The 13,758-nt window shown below is 40.7% G+C and overlaps 1 protein-coding gene across 1 annotated transcript; it reads left to right on the top strand.

The window, feature by feature from the left end:
* Positions 1–12,087: 12,087 nt before the first annotated feature.
* Positions 12,088–13,077, top strand: LOC131900932 (olfactory receptor 52P1). The gene has a single exon (XM_059252247.1). It carries the CDS (start codon positions 12,088–12,090, stop codon positions 13,075–13,077), a length of 990 nt encoding a protein of 329 aa, XP_059108230.1.
* The last annotated feature ends 681 nt before the right edge of the window (positions 13,078–13,758 follow it).

Here is a 13,758-nt window from a genome sequence, read left to right as displayed (position 1 = left end):
TTTTAAGTGGTTGGTGAGGCTAAGCATCTAGTCTGAGAAGAGTAGGCTCCAGGAATTGCTTCTTCAGTCCTAATATAAAAAAGTCAAATCCTGAGGACACCTTCTAACAACATTCCTTATCTACAGAGCTGTCCAGCTTAGCCTAGTCTAGAGTCAACCTAGCTATCTAGGACTGAAACAAAATACTAGTTGTTACAGACTGACATTGCTCTCATAACAGAAAGCAACACAACTTTTTTTTATCTTACTGTTCTAGTGGCCAGAAGTGCAGAGTGGGCCCCTTCTGGGTATGTGAAGGTTGCAGTTTGGCTACCACGTGATCTATTGAGTTTCAGATATCATTATGCAATAGTATCATAATAAAACCATGAGACCAAAGTGTTTTGTATTTATTTTAGTTTTGGCCTAAGTGCTGAGTAAGATATTTTACTTTCATGAATAAATCTTAGTGGGCATAGGGCAGTTTCATGCAGAATTTTATACATGTGCTTTCTGCTCAGTAAATGCCAGGGTAAGGGCACTCTTTTCATCTAAATCATTACTGATATATGTTAGCATATTATTCTCTGCACACACTTTTTTCTAATTAATCATTATTTAAGCTACTAAAATATTTTGTCTTTCTTCACACACACACACACACACACACACACACACACACACACACATATAGAAATATAGGCCTATTCATCATGCAAACTTTGCCATGCAACATTTTGAATGACCTGGTTTTGTTTATTTACCATAGCATAGGCTATCATTCTTGGACAGGCTACAATTTTTTTCTTTTAAACAATTTTTAAATTATTTATTTTTATTTTATAAGCATTGGTATTTTGCCTACATGTATGTCTGTGTGAAGGTATCAGATTCTCTGGAACTGGAGCTGTAGACAGCTGTGAACTACCATGTGGGTGCTGGGAATTGAACCCATCTCCTCTGGAAGAGCAGCCAGTGCTCTTTTAACCTCTGAGCCATCTCTCCGGCCCCCTACAATTTTTTAGAAAAAATTTACATGTTATAACTTTTTGGCCCATGAAAATAAAGCTTTAGCAACATTCTTTTGCAGATTCTTGTAGGAGGAAAGGCATCCATGGTCTCACCCAGGGCTGGACCTTGCACATGCTACAGTACCAACCTACCTAGCAAGATACACGCGCTGGTGCATGAGTAGCATTAGTTATGGGGATAATCAACCATTTTCTGATTGGATATGAGATCTGATCTATAAGAGGAATATCATGCTATAGGTACTCTAACCTGGTCAAAAGCCCATTACTGGGGAAAGACTGCTAGAATTGAGGGGCATTTAAGGGGAAGTAAGGAAACCTGGTGTGGTGGAACCTTCCTAAAATATATGAAGGCCATCCTAATGAAGTTTCCAAATAATGGGGGAGAAAGAGTCCCAACTGGCCATCTCTTCATCAAATGAAGCTACCAGGACTGGGTTACATACAATTGAGTTGTTGGCTAAAAGGGTCCCATGGAAATCCCCAATCAACCCATGCTATTGCCAAGACAATAGGCTATTCTCCTCAAACTGATGCCAAGGCCCCATTGCTGAAGATAATATACATACGACTCATTGAACATGGAGAGGTTGAGCTGGTGCCTATATAGAACCTTCACTTTCTACATTCTAGTGTCTTTGGTATGGGAAGCTACTCTGTAGGCTACCAAAAGAGAAACATAAACACCAAATCAACCACTAATCCTTTGTCTACAATGCTGTCTTTATGAAAAATATTCTAGGACAATGGTGGCAGAAAGCTTGTGGGAGTAACCAACCAACTTGATTTGACTTAAAGCCCACTCCATGAGATGGAACCCATACCTAACACTGCTTGAGTAACCAAGAACCCGAGACTAGATATCCCAGAGACCTAGGGTAAAACCAAATACTACTTGTCTTGAAAAATAGTGATAAAATGATTCCTAAATGATATTTTTCTATACTCATAGATCAGTGTCTTATTCAACCATCATCAGAGAAGCTTCCTCCTGCAGCAGATAGGAATAAAACCAGAGATCTATAGCTAGACATCACACACACACACACACACACACACACACACACACACACACACACAGACAGAGAGACAGAGAGACAGAGAAAGAGCGAGAGACTGAGGCCTTGGAACACACAGCTCTAAATGGGATGTCTCCATTGAATCCCTCTCCTTAGAGCTCAGGGAAACGCATGGAAAAGTAGGCAGAAAGGTGTAAGAGCCAGAGAGGATAGAGGACACCAGGAGAACAAGGCCCTCTAAATCAACTGAGCGAAGCTCATATGAACTCACAGGGACTGAAGCAGCAAGCACAGAGCCTGCACGAGTCTGTGCCAGGACCTCTGCATATATATTGTGGTTTTGGTTTAGTGTTTTCATGGGACTCCTGAGTGTATGAATGAGTGGGTCTCTGACTCTTGAGCCTTCTCTTGGGGCTCTTTTCCTTTTGTTGGTTTGCCTTGTCCAACTTTGGTGTAATGGTTTTTGTTCTATCTTATATTTTACTTTGTCATGTTTGGTTGTTATCTCTTAGAAGCCTGTTCTTCTCTAACCAAAGTCAGAAAGGAAATGGATCCAGGAGGAGGTGATGGGGGAGAGGAGCTGGGAGGATTAAACAGAGGGGTAACTATATTGATATATATTATATAAGAAAAGAATGTATTTTCAATAATAATGGGGCGGGGTTGGAGGTTGCTTTCTGCTTTTCAAGAGGACCCTTGTATCAATTCCAGAACCACAACTGCCTGAAACTCCTGTTTCAGGGGATCTCGTGCCATCTTCTGGGCTCAGCTAGAACTGCATGCATGGGGTGCACACATATATACATATAGGCAAAACACATACACATAAAAATAATAAATTAATTAAAAAATTAAAATCTCAGGGCTGGAGAGATATCTCTCTCGGTGTGTGTGTGTTTATTGTGTTTTTTAAATTATGATTTGTTTGGGTTTTTGTTGTTTTCTTGTTTTCTAAACAAAGAGAGAAAAAAAGGTATGGAACTGGGTGGGTGGAGAGGTGGTAAGGATCTTGGAGGAGTTGGGGGAGGGAAATCGTAATCAAAATATATTGTCTGAAAAAAAGTTTTTTAATTAAAAAAAAAAGCACTTCCTGCTCCCCAGAGTGCATGGTAGGATTCCCAGCCCCACTTCAGGAGGCTCACAGCAGTCTGTAACTACGCTTCCACTGAATTTGATGGCTTCTTCTGATTTCTACAGGCACCCTCCTAAGAAACACATATACACGAGGCAGACACTGTGCTGGTTTGAACGAGAATGTCCCCTATAAGCTCATATATTGGAATACCTGGTGCACAGTTAGTAGAACTGTTTGGGAAACATTAGGTGTTTCCTTGTTGAAAGGTGTGTCACTGGTTGTGGGCAGTGAGGTTTCCAAAGAGATAAAAATTATAGGATAGTTTGGTAATCTTGGCTCTCCATCTGAAACTTAAGGAGTACCTTCATCTTATTTAAGTGATTTTAAAGTACTCATTTCTGTCAGTTACATTCATTTAAATTTGAAAGAGGTTTTTAGTTCATTTGCTAATATTTATCCAAGAAAGTTTAGAGAGGAAAAACTCACTAATGCCTATTGTAGAATTTAATGGTTAAAGACCTTATTCTATAGTATAATATTGTTAGAACCTGACATTGTCTCTTGTTGTGTCAATAAAGCAATTCAGTTTTTCAAGTTGTAGAAAAGGAAGGAAGGAAGGAAGGAAGGAAGGAAGGAAGGAAGGAAGGAAGGAAAGAAGGAAGGAAAGAAAGAAGAAAGGAACTTAACTATTCTTAGACAACTTTTTTACATTTACGTTTCATTATTTGTCAAGTTCTGTGGAATTCTTCTTGATATTTAACTGAAGTCATATCTCACAAAGTGAGATTGGATTTCTTTCTTATGACATTACCTTTTTGAGACACAGTCTCGGGCTGGAGAGATGGCTCAGCCGTTAAAGGCTAGGCTCACAACCAAAAATATAAGAGACACAGTCTCATTCTGTAGCCAAAGCTGACCTTGAATCCTTGGTGATTCTACTCTGTCAGGCTCCTGAATTCTGGGATTACAGGTGTGCATGCCACACCCAGTTCTTCTGATACTTTCCTCATTTTTGATTCCTCCATATCCTACCACATGTGCTTTTCATTATATTTTCTTTAATAGTATATGATGACCTATGCTTTCTACCTATTTCCATTAGGTTTCCGTTAACATTGTACAACACTTTCATATTTTCTGTGGCTGATGTGTCCACCCTCCCTTGTCTTCCTCCCCCTCCCTTGTCTTCATCCATCCTCCTTCCCTTTCTTCCCTTCTCCTTTCTTCCCTCTCTGAAACAATGAAATAAATTAAGATTACTATTATTTTTTGGTTGCTGTATTAAAGCTTTTCATTCCATGTCTCTCTGTCTCTGTCTGTCTCTCTCTCACAGACACGCAGACACGCACACACTGCATGGATTAACTTACACATGTCTGAGGGCTGGCTGGGAAAACACTGAAATCCAGAGAGCAGGCAGTCAGAAAGTAAAGACTACAAGAAGGTTGGCGATTTCCAGGCATGAGATGAAGCTAGTTTTTTAGACATGGGTCTCTTTTCCCAAGGCAATCCCAAACTTACTTTCAAGATCTTCCCTCTGATCATTCAGGACTAACTGGCCAGCCCCTAATCGAAAGTCATCTGATTAGGATGTTCTAGTATATCTATGGAGTCCCATTTGCAAAGCACCAATGTTGGTATTTGAACAACTGGAAATTGTGTGCGTGTGTGTGGCTGTTGGTTCACTCTATCTCACTGTCACCAGAGGCTATCTCTACTAGCCCTTTTATATGAAATCACACTAGAAAGACAACTCTAAGGAATTCAGTCCAGCTTCATCAAGTTGACCTGCCATAGGAGATGTTATTTCTGTAACAGGGCCCTGGAACTTAGTAGGCCCTGAAACCTCAGCACAACTGAATTCATAATGGAAATACCATTCAGGATATAAAACTCAGCATGTAGACAGTTCCACCTGTCAAAAATAACAGAAAGGCCTAATCCACCAAAGTTCATAGTTCTGGGAAGGTCTCTAAATATACTAACCTTGCCTTTTGGCTTCTGTAGTTCTGCTTCTGGCTAACTGTTCTTGTTAACTGAAGTATGTCAATCCTGGCCAAGGTTTTTGCTCTTAAAAGCTCATCCTGAAAAAGGCTCAGTGCTACACTGGGATCCTGAGCACCAAGTGTAGTTGCAAGCTGGCTAATAAAGACTTTATATTGACTTAAATCATGTCCAAGCAGTCTTCCTTGGTGAATAACCTACAATTTCCTCTTCGGAATATGCTATATGGGACTTTCCCCAGAACTTTCTGAGTCGACTTGCTCATGGAGGATGAGAAAAAGAGTTTCAAAGTCCATTTCTTGACAGGACTTGTAATATTAGCACTGGAGGCTAAATAATCAAGAGTTCAATGCCTTCCTGCTTGGTTATATAGCTAATTCCAAATCAACATGGACAGCATAGTGAGATCTTACCTCAACCAGCCAACCAACCAACCACCTAAATAATGTGCTGTTTCTTCTCTCTTTTGTTTTTATTATTGCATTATTTAATTGTTTAATTATTTGCAATGAGATGGATTAAACTACTTATCTCTAGTTAGATATGAAATTTGGAAGGTGGAGTCTTGGGAAATGAAAGTTCCTCATGCTCTATTCTGCTCTAGATTTTAAAGATAACTCACTAAAACTGATTGTTACTCTGCTCTCTCAAACACATCCAGAGTGAAATTAACTAGCAGCTGTGGAGGAACACTCAGCCAATTGTTGTCTTGAATGTTTATTGTCTTAGAGTAGTGGTTGGTTACATGCCCAGCACTCGAAGCATCAAAATTAATTGGAACCTTCTTAGAAAGGGACATTTGGAGGTTTTGCTTGTTATTTACGCTGGAAAATTTCAACTAATTGGTAACTGCAATGGTATAGTTTAGCAATGTGTGTTTAACAAAAGCCCCAGGTAAGATGGAAGTGCAGTAGAATTTGTATGCCACTGGCTGAGTGAGTCCCTCAGAAACTGTGATCAAGCATATGCAGGTGACCAGAACTCAGACCTAACTAATAGCTGTGGTGAGAGCTCAGGATGGCTGAGTTATTTTTGGAAGGGTAAATAAGAGGAGCATTTGCACAGGTCAAGAGGAGACCACCTGCTGTACTTCACAGAAAGATCTGTAAGTCTATGGAGCCTCTCTGTATAATGTCAGGACCTAAATTTTGCAGGAGCTGTTTCTCTGAGATTAGGATGTTAAGATACTCATTTGTGTCCTGAAGGGGGTTTGGGATGTACACTGAAGTAAATTATATTCACAGTAAGTTTCTTTCAAATGTATTATTTATGTGGTGGAGTGCTAGTGATTGAGTCCTGTGGAAAACTGGGTTATAGACTTAAAGCAAAAGATCTCTTGGACAAAACATTTTACTGAGATGAACAACGATGCTATAGATGAACCTATGTATAGGTTCCCAGAAGAATGTATTGGAGATCCAGATTCAGTGATGTTTAATGTATAAGCCTTCTCCATCTTTCTCAGTTCCTAAGATAATTCTATGTAGTGAAACACCATTAACAAGTCACATCACCTAGGTTTTACAAATGAGTATAATATCCTCTTGAGTTCTCTACCATCTTGCTCTATCTTTCACAGGTGGAGAGGCATCTCACAAAGCAAGCAGGGCTGAGCAACAAAGGCCAGTCTGGGGACACTATAAATAGAAAACAGAAACCATAGCAGAATGGGACGGGGATAATCACAGAGCAAAAAGAAGAGTAACATGTCTTAGGATCCTCAGGGAATGGAGCTGCATTAGAAATGGAAAGAGACTAGGATCACATGATCTCTGATAGTCTCAGTGGCTTTAAAATGTCAGGTGTCCTTTGCTAAACTGGCGTTGAAATGTGGGAAATTAAAAAGCAAAGCAAAACGAAGAGATGTAAAATTGCCTAGGGAATAGACTAAAATGTTGTCTTCCCTGCTTTGGTCTATACATTCCGACTTGGTCAGCCAGGATTGAAAACATGCTGCTTCAGCCTTGATGCAGGAGGAGGGGCTTGGACCTGCCTCTACTGAGTGTACCAGGCTCTGCTGACTCCCCATGGGAGGCCTTACCTTGTTGGAGGAGAGAATGGGGGGGGGGAGTGTTGAGGGAGAGGGCTGGAGGGGGCAGGAGGAGGGAAGAGAAGGGGATCTGGGTTGGTATGTAAAATGAATAAAAAATTTCTTAATAAAAGAGATTGTAGAGCTACCAAAACAAACAAACAACAACAACAGCAACAACAACAAAAATCAAAAACAAAAAACAAAAAAAAAACCCCCAAAATATGGTGCTTAATTTCCAAGGAAACAGAAGCTCCCTAGATGGCAGTAAGTTTTAAACTCAGTGCAACCCACCAAACTCCCCTGGGTCCCTGAGGTCCAGTATAATAGCTTCTTCAGTGTAACAGTTTCTGAGCTCTTCATTCAGATGGCTGAGGATGTTTGGAAACAAGAAAGGCTCTTTGATTTCATGAGGCGCTTCCAGGATGCAGCGCCTTCTCATTTATGCTCTTCCAGGGTCATGTGAGTTTGGGTGGGAAGAAACTCTAAAAAAAAACGGGATGATCTATCCTTTGAGAGAACTCTGTTTGTGAAACTGGTCATGAGAAATTTGCTTTAAAGCAGAGAAAATGAGGAATTTCTTTTTTGTTTGTTTGTTTGTTTTGAGATTATTTTTTTAATTTAAATTTTTTATTCATTTTACCTACCAACCACAGATCCCCCTCCCATCCCTCCCCCCACCACCTTCCCTCCCCCTCCCTATCTCCTCCTCCAAAAGAGTAAGTCTTTCCATGGGGGGTGGGCAGCAAAGCCTGGTACATTCAATTGAGGCAGGACCAACCCCCCTCACACCCCCCTGCATCAAGGGTGAGCAAGGTGTCTGACCATAGGTAATGGGATCCAGAAAGCCAGCTCATGCACCAGGGATAAATTCTGATCACACTGCCAGGGAGCCCTCAAACAGACCCAGATGCACAACTGTCTCCCATATACAGAGGGTCTAGTCCAGTCTCGTGCTGATTCCACAGCTGACGGTTTAAAGTTTGTGAGTTCCTATGAGCTTGGTTCAGTTGTCTCTGTAGATTTCCCCATGACGATCATGAAAACTGGGAAATCTAAAAGAAGTGGAATTCCTTGAGAAACCATCTTTGTGTAGTCTGATTTGAGGTTTTAGTTCGCAGCTTCCTTTAGGGTTCTGGTTTGCCGTTTGCCTGGGTCCTTGAAACCAGCACAGTGGGGCTCAGGACAGTAGAGGAGGAGGAAGGTTCATGCCAACCAGACCTGGAAATGGGAGGCACTGTGAAGACAGGTTAAGGAATTTATTCATCGTAACATTTTGAAAATTACTAAATAGAAAAATATTAATTCTTAAGGGAAATTTGTGTGAAGTAGACATTGTAGAGATCAAAGGCAAGAAATTGGGTAGAGGAAATCAGTCTAACTTCAGTGATTCCTGATCTTGACTCCCCCCCCCCCCCACTCACTTTGATTTTCACAATTGACAGAGGAAACCTAAGTTTAGGTGTGCTCTTGTGAAAACAGACTGACAGGGGCTGGTATTGGCACAGTTTTGAGGCTTCAAGCCCCAATTGGGTTGTTAGAACTTTTACTGCTCTGGAGGCATTGGCTATAATGGCATAGTAGGACTTGGAATAGTGATGGGATAAAGGGACGAGTTCTCCTGGGGAAGTGAGAATGATGGCCAACGTTCAGTAGTTTCACAAAGTGTTTTGTGCAGGCTATGTGTGAAACTGTAGACATGGGAGGGAGGTGGAATGATGATCGTGGGACTGAACAGAGCATGAGAATGTGTGGCCCTCTGAAGGGCTAGCAAGTGTAAAGTTCAGAGTTTTTTAGAAAAGAAAAGGGCATGTAAGTCATGCTCAGTTATGTTAAGCTAGGACAGCTAGTTAAATGATATGTGGTAATTTGTACTTCCTGCAGCATCTACAGGAAATCAAGTCCTAAAGCATAGAGCCAGAAAACTACTGAGAAGGAAGGAAGCACTAAGAATGACCAGGTCAAGCGTACTGGATGTGGGTGAGTGGCTTTGAGAGAAGACTGAAAATCAAGAATGTGTGTTGTATGATGTAGACTCAGTTGGAGGAAATATGGAAAGCAGGACCTCTGGGCTTCTGCAGTCTGACTCTAGGTTCATGATCTGTGCTAAAAAGAGATGCATATTAGCCTAGGAAGCAAATCTGGTTCATATATACTATAGCTGAGTGCCTCTAGTTTGTCCAAGGGCAGTCCGGAAATCTGATTTCCAGCATCCTAATCAGACACTAAAGGACATACAGGAAAATCTGAAAAGGTATTTGTTCATGAATGTTTGCCTGATAATAGTACAAATTAGATTGAGCATAGTAAATAGCATTTATTAAGCAACTTATATGGGCCACAGAGTTCAGTAAGTCCTTTTATTTAAATTCTCATAATCTTGTAATGTATCATTATTTCTATCTTATGGTTCAGGAAATTATAGGGATCCAAAGAAAAATACTAATGCTACTAAAGAGGGGTAAACCCAAAGATTTATCCCCGGTGGACTCACATATGTATTGCACAAGATGTGCTATTACACTCTTGCTTGACTATAATCAAGTAGATGTCTAGAAAATGCAAAGCACATCAATAAAGGCCATATATTTGATTAAGTCCCCAAATGTATTCTTGATGTGCTTTTCCTTAGAGAAGACAAGTCCCTGGCTCAAAGGGACTGGACACGAAGATCTTTGCTCAACCTTGTCCCCAAGGCATGACCTCATATACCAGCGTGTTTACAACTTTTTACAAACTCTCTGCTATAAGCCACAGTTCTCTATCTCTCTCCTGTTGAGTCATTTGCTTTATTGACATTGATCAGTAATTAGAATAGGTTTATCACCAAGCTCTGTTTCTTTTGGTAATCCCCATGTCTTTGAGAAAAACAGTTAAAAACTACCAATAGTTGATCTTGTTTACCAACATGCTTGGGCTTCTTGACCTAGTTTAGTTTTTCTTATATCTCTTTATATTGTATCAAAGGAACACCTGTGTAGTAGGGAAGTGTTGTCGGGGTCCAAAAAGATACGCAGTAGATAACAGCTGATATTTATAAGGCCAATCCACCAGATGATCAACTAATCTGACGGAAGAAATTCATAAGCAAGGCTTATGAAAAATATTGCTTATGAATACTGTCTGTAATTCTCTTGTGTGCTACCCTAATTCCCCCCTAAAACAGCTTTGGGATTTGTCCCACAACCTTGGCACTGTGTTCTTCACTTTTTGGGCACCGTTATTACTTTGTACTAGTAGAAGGATGTCTTCTCCCACACTATGTAATTCTGATAAATAAAACAAGCCCTCACAGTTCAGCCTTTGTTCCACAAAACAGTGAGAAACTTAGAAGACTGATTCCTATAATTAGCTAAGCTGACAGGAAAAATTTGCTAGACTGACTGTCCCTGTGTATGGATGGTAAATTTAGACTTTCACAGATATACTCAAGGATGGGGGTGCAGATGTCTGGTTTGTTGAATCAAAATCTTTCAGACACAAAAGCAACTCAAATTGCTTTGCCAGCTTCCCCTGCCAGGAAAGGTTTCACAGCCAGCCAGCAAGTGTCTTCTGAGAACTTGTTTTCTGGTGACTATAACCAAGTAGCTAGTTAATGCATTAAGGATCAGGAAAGTTTACACACTCCTTTTAACATGTATACAGAGTGAGAAAGAATTGTGGCGAAGAAGCGATTCCTTCCTGATGAATTGTCTTCAATCACTCACACATCCTGGTCCTTCTGTACAGATTTTTCTGTCATCTTCAGCATCTGGAATAGGGCCAGTTATATACAGTACAACACATTGCAATTGAATAAGTACACTTAGACTTCTAGGCAGTGAGCCTCTTATTCCTATTTTGAAAACTTTCAGGCAAAATGATTTTCACAGAGATGAGTCATTACTGTCTAGGTACAAATCGAGGTAATCTTCGAAAATCTCTCCTTGCTGTTATGCAAGAGTCAGAATGAGTAGGATTTGATGTAATTTTGTCTTTCAGATGACCATGTACTATAGATAGAGCAACAATAGAGACCTGATGGAGGGGTGATAAAGGTGAAATTTTCCTTTCAGAAATACAATGAAGTTTGAAAGAGAGTCAACTTCACTATGTAAGGGGGAGGTGAAACATCTTACTGGGTTTCTGATGAGAGTGGAGGAACTAATTATTTAAATTTCTGTGAACATTTATAGTAACTTTGAGTTACATGTAGACATCAAGAAAGTCACTCAAAATACACAGAATCTTTAAATATTTAGCATAAGTTAACATAGGGACAGTTACATGGCCCCTTGTCTTATTATTCTGTTCATTTATATTTCAATGGAAATTGCTAAAACTAAATGGGCAATGTAAATGTGATTGAGTATATACAAAATATAAATATCAATATATGTGTGCAAACAAAAACAAATATATACTTACACAAAAAAATCCATGGATTAATGAAGAATAGAAACTACTGTATGTGCAACTTGAAAACTAATTACTAAGAAGCAGATCTCAAATCAGATACTGTTTTTAACTTAGATATTAAAAATGATGTCCAATTTGACCAGTAAGCTGTGTTTTCAGGACTGTTGGCCCCAAACTAATATTTTCCTATATTGCATGAGTATTCAGCTACATTCCCAGAATAAGGGTTGTCTTCCTTTCTTTGAAGACAAGAACTATTAACTAGGCTGCAATCATAGTTCATTTAAGTACTGACTTGAACACTTTCCCATAGTTACTTATTTTGTTAAACACTCACCTATTATGCACTATGCAAACATTTTTGCAAATATTAATATATAGAATTACTCTAACTTAAGAAATAAATGGTATGATTATGACTATCATTTTAAGAATAATAGTTTTCCAAACATTCTGTAGCTAGTGAAAGTTATTGTGATCTCATTCATATATTCATCCTGTGCTGTCTTTCCAGGCAATGTGATACTGTATGGGGATTTCTGACCAGAGACAATGTCCAGCACCATAGCCCAGACCATGGAGTCTCCTAATCACACAGACCCGGATCCTTCTCTCTTCTTTCTCCTGGGCATCCCAGGTCTAGAGAAATTCCATATGTGGCTCTCACTTCCAGTGTGCTGTCTGGGCACAGCCACAATTGTGGGCAATATAACCATCTTGGTTGTTGTCGCCACAGAGCCAGCCTTGCACAAACCTGTGTACCTTTTCCTGTGCATGCTCTCGACCATCGATTTGGCTGCCTCCTTCTCCACAGTACCCAAGCTACTGGCTATTCTCTGGTGTGGAGCTGGACATATCTCTGCCTCCGCCTGCCTGGCACAGATGTTTTTCATTCACGCCTTTTGCATGATGGAGTCCACGGTGCTGTTGGCCATGGCCTTTGATCGCTATGTGGCCATCTGCCACCCACTCCGCTATTCTACCATCCTCACTGACACCATCATTGCTCGCATTGGGGTGGTAGCTATGATGAGAGGCTCCCTGCTCATGCTTCCATGTCCCTTCCTCATTGGTCGTCTGAGCTTCTGCCGAAGCCATGTGATCCCACACACATACTGTGAGCATATGGCCGTGGTGAAGCTGGCCTGTGGAGACACCAGGCCCAACCGTGTGTATGGGTTGACAGCCGCACTGTTGGTCATTGGGGTTGATTTATTCTGCATTGGTCTCTCCTATGGCCTCATCGCACAAGCTGTTCTTCGCCTCTCATCCCAAGAAGCCCGGTCCAAGGCTCTAGGTACCTGTGGCTCCCATGTCTGCGTCATCCTTATCTCTTACACACCAGCCCTCTTCTCCTTTTTTACACACCGCTTTGGCCACCATGTCCCACTCCACATTCATATTCTTTTAGCAAATGTCTATCTGCTTTTCCCACCAGCTCTTAACCCCATGGTATACGGAGTGAAGACCAGGGAGATTCGTGAAAGGGTTGCCAAGGTGTTTCAGTGGGGACAAGGAACTGGACTCAAAACATCTAAGTAATTATGGAGTATATAGAGTACATAAAATTAAAAAACATCTTTTTGAGGTTAAGAAATTCTTAGTATTTGAAACTGGAAAAAAAAATATATATGTATTTTTTGGTTTTTCGAGACAAGGTTTCTCTGTGTAGCTTTGCGCCTTTTCCTGGAACTCACTTAGTAGCCCAGGCTGGCCTCGAACTCACAGAGATCCTCCTGGCTCTGCCTCCGGAGTGCTGGGATTAAAGGCGTGTGCCACCACCGCCCGGCCTGGAAAAATATTTTAATGCCATGATAAGATCCTCTGTAAAAACTTCTGTTCATTTACAATATCCATAAATCACAGAAGAGGGGAGGGGTTTCTGTGTTTCTTCTCCTTGATTCAGAGAAGTATAACATAAGAACATTCTTCCATCTAGACATAGAAAAAGCTTCCCCTGCCCTGGATAGGGTCTACTCAGTTCAGAAGAGCTTCTGCGTAGTAATGGGGTCCACACACTTTCTGGACTTCTCCCAGCATCCCAAGCATGAACTTGAAATTCACAGCATTGGGAAGAATCAGAAGACAGGACAATGGCAAGGAAATTCTTAAGCTTTTTCACAAACCCTGTCTTTCCCCATTTGACCTTCAAGAGGGAAAGAGAGAAGCAAATTTTCAATAAACACAATGGGAGTGAACAGCTGTCCAGAGGCTTGAACTGAG

This window comes from Peromyscus eremicus, chromosome 1 (genome assembly GCF_949786415.1).
Source record: "Peromyscus eremicus chromosome 1, PerEre_H2_v1, whole genome shotgun sequence".
Classification (NCBI taxonomy): domain Eukaryota; kingdom Metazoa; phylum Chordata; class Mammalia; order Rodentia; family Cricetidae; genus Peromyscus; species Peromyscus eremicus.
This window is presented reverse-complemented; position numbering and strand designations above follow the sequence as displayed.

What these genes read in the sequence shown, in the direction of transcription:
- LOC131900932 (XM_059252247.1), top strand. Translation starts at nt 12,088, where the DNA reads ATGTCCAGCACCATAGCCCAGACCATGGAGTCTCCTAATCACACAGAC.